Raw genomic sequence first — 8,231 nt, forward strand, 5'->3', positions numbered from 1 at the left:
CATATAGTTGAGATTGGCTCGACATCAATTGTAAAACGCTAAATAAAACCGGTTATTACAAAACGTATTACATTTAAACATAAATTTGACAGTTATCTTGATAATCTGTTATAATTAAGATATTTTATTTCAAGACTTATTAGATATATTATAAACATAAACACATAATAATTTAATTAGGGTAAAGACAGATAACTCTTTTTAGGATGATGCTGTCTTTGGTATGTGTCTTTTTCAACCGACTTCCAAAAGGAGGAGGTTATCAATTCGTCTGTATTTTTTTTTTTTTTTTGTAAAAAATTAATTATATTAAAAAAACAAGAATTTACGACACCTACATGTACTCCAGTCAAGAAAATATGAAGATTGTATTTTAAATATAAATATTCTAATTATTATTGTAGGTTTCGTAATAAAACATTTTTATTGCTTTTTTGTGGTTTGTTCGAGAGTTAAAATTATATATCATAAATGATTTATAAATGTTAAAAGATATGTCAATAATTTAGTTTTGGTAATGAATGTTATTTAGGATCAAGGAGATAAATATTAATTTATATGCAACATCTATTTTTATGTAATGTTCTAGCTATAAAAACAGGCAAATCAGATGTAAAGGAGTTTTTTTTTAATATTATTTTCACATAATTTTATTATTGCATTTAATAGAAAAACACTTAATTGCTGAAATTACGTTTATGGTAATTATGAAATAAAAACGGACTAGTCCGGGACATTGTTATAGAAACTTTCAAGTTATTTGTTACAAGAACCGCCACCTTTCTATCTATGTCAGATACATACATAGTTCATATTACGAAAATATTTTCGTTGTTTTCGTTGAATCGTTTTGAGGAACATCAAGAATATTTGTTGTGTGTTTAGCTAATTATAATATTTATTGGTTGGATATAAAGTTGTTATATATTTTAGATAACACGACTTAACTAGATGTCTAGCGTTGGTAAATGAATTTTACACATTTGGTAAAAGATATACCGGAATCCTTTTAAAGCACAAAACACAACTTCCGTGAAATTGTAATTACCATAAATAATGGATCACAGGATAGACAACCATATACATATATATTAGATTGTGTATCCTGTGATCCAAAATACATCACGATGACATTTATCATTGTTTCAGTCTTGCACCAAATGATTTAGCATTTTCTGTCTCTATTTCCAGGTCTATACACAATAGCGTATGTTTAACACGTGTATACTTTAGTATATTGTTAATATGTCTTAATATACCTATATTATACATTTATGACCAGGACATTACTGCCGTGGTATAACTAAAACTAACATCTGATCGATTTCCAACGTCAACTTTTAATCGCATATTAACAAAAAAAAATATTTATCATATTACTATTTCTGCTACATTTCTCATAACATTCATAAGTTTCGGAAATGAAAGCATTATAAAAAGTGTATCATTTATAGAAAAAATAATTAAGGTAAAACTTTTTAAGGGCAACCTTTTTAATAAAAACTTATTTGCAAAATATTCTACACTATAAATTACAGGAAGGAAAATTGGTAATATTACCTATTAGGTTAAACAAGTTACAAACCTCATCTGAATGAATGTATGTGTGTACATATATTATATATCATGTTCATTTATCATATTGAATATCGAATAATTGATTCATCTGTGGCTTTTTATATATATATTAATTCATCTATAAGGTGTTTTTATTTATATTTTAACATTATTCACTACCAGTGACCTGCCCGTCTTCGCATGGAAACAATTCTGATACTAAATATACTACAGAATTTGTTTATTTATGACATCACATTAGAAACTTCTAAAATTATCAGTGTTTCTTTACTATATTTTATAATATATATATATCCATGCATTATATTCAAAAACCTTCCTCTCGAATCACTTGATCTATTAAAAAAAATTGCATCAAATACTGTTGCGTAGTTTTAAAGATTTAAGCATAAACAGGGATATAGGGACAGAGAAAGCGACTTTATTTTATACTATGTAGTGATTTTGTTTAACGATTGAATTCTCTAAGGGTATATTACCTAAAGATCTTATTAACCTATACTAAGCTGTAATAAAACTAACAAGTATTTTAACGATATTATGAAATAATATTTAAAAATAAGCGAGTAGATAGAGTCGAGATGGCCCAGTGGTTAGAACTCGTGCATCTTAACCGATGATTGCGGGTTCGAACCGAGGCAAGCACCGCTGATTCATGTGCTTAATTTGTCTTTATAATTCATCTCATGCCCAGCGGTGAAGGAGAACATCGTGAGGAAACCTGCATGTGACAAATTTCATAGAAATTCTGCCCCATTTGTATTCTACCAACCCGCATTGGAACAGCGTGGTGGAATATGTTCCAAACCTTCTCCTCAAAGGGAGAGGAGGCCTTTAGCCCAGCAGTGGGAATTTACAGGCTGTTGTTGTTGTTTGTTGTTATTGAGTAGGTAATACACATTTGTTAAGCTGTTGAACCTGGATTAATATTGTTTAATTAGATTAAATCAATGTTATAATTAATCTGTGGATAAGGTCAAATCAATTTAAATGTTTGTCTGTACGTAATCTATTATTTTATGAATCTATGCAACCGCATTTGACAAGAGATTTTTATTCCTTAGCACCATTTATCGCGCGATGCCACGCGACAAACTCTACGTGCCTGAGGTTATCATCCCAGTACGCTCTGCCCATAATAGCCGCTGGGATCCCAAGCCTGGGAATGAGTTCACTGGACCCGATGGCAATGAAGCAAGTTAAAGCAGTTCAATCAGGACTTAAGATGGACTTCAAAAATACCACTGTTAGAGGATTAAGGAATTGCAAAGTCTTGGAATTGAGGTACGATTTTTTATATTAATTTGTTGTATAATTGATTTTTTTTACTTTTAATGTTAAGAGGTGAAATGTGGCACGATTATTGTATAAATGAATACAGCATTTATACCATAATTAAGTTAAACAACAGCCACATTTGTATATCATCTTATTTACCTCTCTTTTATCAATATAACCAATAAATTCGTACTTATTTAACTTCAATTGACATATAACTAAAAATAACTCGCTATAGCTCCAAGAGAAAATTTATTATTGTGGTGACAAAGTACTGAACAAAAATTAAACCAAAAAAAATGCCCCTATCCTAAGTTAAAAGTTAAAGATTGAAAGAAAGAAAGATAGAATGATAGAAAGATAGAAAGATAGGGAGATAGGGAGATAGGGAGATAGGGAGATAGGGAGATAGAGAGATAGGAAGATAGACAGATATAAAGATAGAAAGATAGAAAGATAGAAAGACAGAAAGACAGAAAGATAGAAATATATTTAGCAATATAAGCCTTCAACAGCAAGCAATAAAAGTCTCTTCTAAATTTAAAATCTCTTTATATTTATAGTTTATGTTTGATGTTCAGAATTGATAAGTAAATAACCCAAATGACTTATTCAATGTCACGTTTATTTTTTGTTTAGTTTAAAATAAAAAATTAATCGGTTTTTTATTATATCATGGTTTGTATATAAAATAATTACTTAATCATTATCTTGGTAATATAACGTAGGTATTTTAATTTAATGCAATTAATAAAATTAAGGCTCGTACCTAATGTAAAAATTGCAAGTCAACCCTATATAATAACTTGTTAGTTGCTAATAATCAGTCTGTGAGGATAATGGCTTTTACATATATAGGTAAATATGTATTAATATTATAAATGAGAAAGAGAGAATTTAACTTCAAGAAAGGATATAGGCTATTTTTTGCCTAAGATATGACAACCAACACCCCAAAACGCGAGCCAAGCCGTGGGCCTCTACTAGTATACAATATATACCAGAAATATTCCTGCAAGTTGCTTTTTACAACAGCGACTTAATCCTCTAAATGGATGCTGAGTCGACACTAATCTTGAAATGAAACTTCCGTCGTTGCGACCTCGATAGACTTAAGTAACCGTAAATCCTAAAAATATTATTTACTTCAAACCACTTAACTGAATATTTATTCACGCCTTTATTATTGTTAAAGTATATTTAATAATTTACTCTTTAGTTATTATTTTATTAGGTTTTTTTAGAAGCCATTTAATTTACTTTACGAATTATAGGTATTTAGATATTGTACTTCAAAAATGCTATATACTAAAGAGTATATCCATGCAAGAAAATATGAGGAAAATTATTTCATTGTTTATATAATATGTTCCATTGTTGATTCAGGCGAGTATACCTTACAATGTTCTATGTACAAAAGTTTTAAGTGCATATTAACCGTTAAGTATCTGAGGAGTGAGGACAATGAGCTGTTACGAATGGAACTTAACTTATATAGCAGATCACAGGTTTAATCATACTAGTAGATAACGCTGATTTTACAAGTGTTTCAAATTACTGTCATCTGAAATATATATGTATGTCGATGGGCTGAATTCTCTTCCTACCTTTGACTAATGCTGGGAAATCTAAGAGGTTATACTATTTTGTTACCTTAAGAACAGTAGATAATAACACACAAATCAGATACATCATACAATCCCATTGAGTCGAGATGGCCCAGTGGTTAGAATGCTTGCATCTTACCCGATGATTGCGGGTTCAAACCTAGGCAAGCACCGTTGATTCATGTGCTTAATTTGTCTTTATAATTCATCTAGTGCTCTGAGGTGAAGGAAAACATCGTGAGGAAACCTGCATGTGACAAATTTCATAGAAATTCTGCCACTTGTGTATTCCACCAACCCGCATTGGAACAGCGTGGTGGAATATGTTCCAAACCTTCTTCTCAAAGGGAGAGGAGGCCTTTAGCCCAGCAGTGGGAATTTACAGGCTGTTGTTGTATACAATCCCATATAAATATAATACCAACTAGAGCACACAAAACTAATATAAAAAGAATAAATTTAAACATAAATAATAGGTACAACGTATAAGGCATATGTTAAGCTAGCTAGCTTTAGTAGCCATTCAATTTACAGCCTAGCCTTTTTACTGAGCGACGATGCCGTTCAATCAGCGACCTGTAACGGCTGTAACACCTTTTCAATATGCCTTTGTAGAATAGAATAGGTTATATGTTTTAAATAAAAGTATTTATTTTGATTAGGTTTTGTTAGAAAATATGTGATTCAATAAAAATTTAATAAATTAAAATTCCATCATATTTTTGGTGATGGAGTATTTAAGTCTTAAAATAAACCTAGCTGTTAATTAAAACGTAAATTTTGCAAACAGTTGCGAAATATAGTATACCTCATTAAGCTGTTAATTGTGGCCACCTGTTTATGTGCCATTTGAAATAAATAATGAACTGCAATCTTATTTCTAATTTAATAGGTTTAATTGGTTCATTAAACCAATAAGTGTTTGTTGTATACTACATTGTTAGTGAGAGTGTTAAGAGTAGTAGATCTGGTTAGTTGTCTATTACTATTGAAACATAATTTAAAGTAATACATTATGTCTGGAGATAAAGCTAAAGTAAAATAATGTTTCTTGTTTTTCTTTTAATATATTCAACAATCAAATTAAAGCATCAATTGTAACATCATATATATAGAAATGATTTGAAGAATACTAAAATACTGACGACATTTTTATGAAAATTAAGCAAAAAAGGCGTGGTCTGTGTGAAAAATTTTGTTTGTTTGACAACTCATATAAAATTTATAGTTTTAAAGGATAATATATTTTTATCTGATATTTAAAGATTCCGTTAAAATGTTATGTACAATATTAACTAATATAACAATAGATTCATAAATTAGCTGAATAGTGCATAAACCCATGATTTTAAATCGAAAAAAATGAAAAACAAATTTATCCAACGATTTTGAAAATGCACAGCATTATTGGTCTATAGTTCAAAACGGACAGATTTTAATACTGGTTTAATATTTTCAATATAATAATACACATATAACGCTTATAAAGAATCCATTTTATAACAGCAAAAAATGGGTAATGCAAAAAGACGATAATATGATAAAAAATTGAAGTGCAAAAAGTATGTATACGGTATATGTTTATAATATTTATTGTTAAATTTTTGATTGTATTTTTATACATCGTTTATTAAATAAACTATTATATATTTTCACATTTAATGCAACAGACTCTTCTATGTTTCTATGGTTTGAGGCTATAAGGCATTAACAACTCGAATTTTTTTGTTTTTCATGTGCCATTTCATTTGTTTGATAACCGTTTATTTTTCAGACGTTTCACCCACAAAACAGAAATAGATCTGAAGTGTTCCGTGACTCTGATTGGTTATTATTCTTTAAATGGAAAGCTACTTGTATTACCCATTGAGGGCCAAGGGAAATATAAAATCAAAATACGTAAGTGAATTGTTATAGAAACTATTCTTTACCCTTAATTATCGGTTTTATAATTAAATTCAACTCAAGAATAACAAAGAATTCAAAATCAGCGATTAAATTGAACTATTTTTAATGGGCTGCGCGCCTGATATTTAATCTCAAATATCGAATCAAAATATCTACATATATTGATATGATATAACAACCATATGTTGTTCTAAACATGTGATACTAACAGTCCTCTGAATAGGTAGTATTCTGTATAGCTATTCTATGTATTGATACTTCGTATTGCTATTTTTCAAATGAGTAAGCTCGTGCCATTGCGGGTACAAAACATACGTATATCATCTTAGAACCTATGCGTTGTGCATTGAATTCAATATTTCTTACCGTGCCCATATTTGTAGGCAGAGGTGCTTATACCATTTGCCTATCTACATCCTAAATTATCTTTCCTTATTTCAGAGGACGTTATAGTAAAAGTGGTTCTGGATATTGAAGAGGTCGAGTCTGATGGTGAGCTTTACTGGAAGGTGAAAGGTTTCAAGCAAACTGCTGATGTCGTGGGCCGGGCTCAATTCAATTTCCAGAATTTGTTTAACGGGAACCGACAACTATGTGAGTATTATTTTCAAGTTCTGCGACGTACTTAGGCAAACGAAAGTGATATATCGGTCTTGGAGCTAAAAATTACTTAATCTAATTGTAATGTCAAGATTTTTACTGCTTTTATTCACCCGCTCATTCATTGAAACACCAGTACAATGTATTGCTCTTTTGCAAATTGAAGGCCTGACAAATATTGGTACCTAATTGTAAGGACATATATTTATATAATAATAGAAATATTTTCGGCAACAAATATATCTTAAAATAGAGTCACTCCATTGCAGTTCGGTGTCAATGATCTAACTATAAACAGGTCACAATATCTGTGGACACCGTCGGAATGCAAAACCTTCTCATTTCTTCGCTCGACTTCCTTTTCTATTGCCTCAGTAAAGTTTATGCCGATATGGCGTCATCAACACCAGATCCACATATATTTTGACCCGGTTATAGCTACCTCACGTGATTGAAAATAAGTAAAACAATAAATATACATTTTTTTTACAGCTGATCCGGTACACGAGTTTGCTAACACAAATTGGAAGGACATATTTCAAGAGGTGGCACCTCCGATTGTGAACACCATAGTATCGCAAATAGTTGACGAAACTATTAAATTCTTCGATAAAGTACCGATCAGACAGTTGGTTCTTTAATTCGATGGACATATCTATCTACTGAATGAATAAATAAATCATACAAACTAAGTGTATAGTTATTTCTCTAGTATACCACTATATAAACATAAACATTTTGCAAGTAGTGCCAAGCATCAATCAAAATTGAAGATGGCCGATTTACACATATCTGTGAAATCAGTGGCACAGTACTGCCAACGTTATATAGATAATGTATTCCTCAAATTTATGAATATTTCTTTATTATCACATTCACACCTTTCAGCGTCTGTTGTGATACAATCCTTTCAGTATCAATCATTTCCATTAGTACATTTATAGGCATCTTTGAAGGAATAAAGAAATAGGTGAGCAGAGGCTGCACGTGATGGATCCGTCTGTCGATGCTGATCGTTGCTGATGCTCTGACTGATTGGGCTACTGTTATTTGGGCTGAAGTTTAGTTTACATGCACGAACTTACCCTAACTACTGCCTACCGGTACTCACGACTTTTTAACTTGACCTTTTTAACTTTTTTTTCGTTTAATTTAGATACTATTGGTATAATGTCATGAATTCTCTTTTTTTGTCTTTTGATTACCATGCTTTATTTACCTTTTTCTTTTTTTTCTTGATGCTATTTTTCTATGTCTAAA

General features: G+C 30.5%; 1 protein-coding gene across 1 annotated transcript; it reads left to right on the plus strand.

The window, feature by feature from the left end:
- Window positions 1-2,605: 2,605 nt before the first annotated feature.
- On the plus strand, window positions 2,606-7,612 carry LOC124543886 (circadian clock-controlled protein daywake-like). Its single transcript, XM_047122206.1, has 4 exons — window positions 2,606-2,862; window positions 6,238-6,362; window positions 6,813-6,965; window positions 7,464-7,612. The coding sequence occupies exons 1-4, from the start codon at window positions 2,606-2,608 to the stop codon at window positions 7,610-7,612; spliced, it is 684 nt and encodes a 227-aa protein (XP_046978162.1).
- Window positions 7,613-8,231: the final 619 nt, after the last annotated feature.

Source organism: Vanessa cardui, chromosome 3 (genome assembly GCF_905220365.1).
Source record: "Vanessa cardui chromosome 3, ilVanCard2.1, whole genome shotgun sequence".
Lineage (NCBI taxonomy): Eukaryota > Metazoa > Arthropoda > Insecta > Lepidoptera > Nymphalidae > Vanessa > Vanessa cardui.

Bases quoted from the DNA above. Each gene is read 5' to 3' on its own strand.
- LOC124543886 (XM_047122206.1), top strand. From the start codon at position 2,606: ATGCAACCGCATTTGACAAGAGATTTTTATTCCTTAGCACCATTTATC. The intron at 2,863-6,237 runs GTACGATTTTTT...TTTATTTTTCAG, and splicing joins TGCAAAGTCTTGGAATTGAG to ACGTTTCACCCACAAAACAG. The intron at 6,363-6,812 runs GTAAGTGAATTG...TCCTTATTTCAG, and splicing joins GAAATATAAAATCAAAATAC to AGGACGTTATAGTAAAAGTG.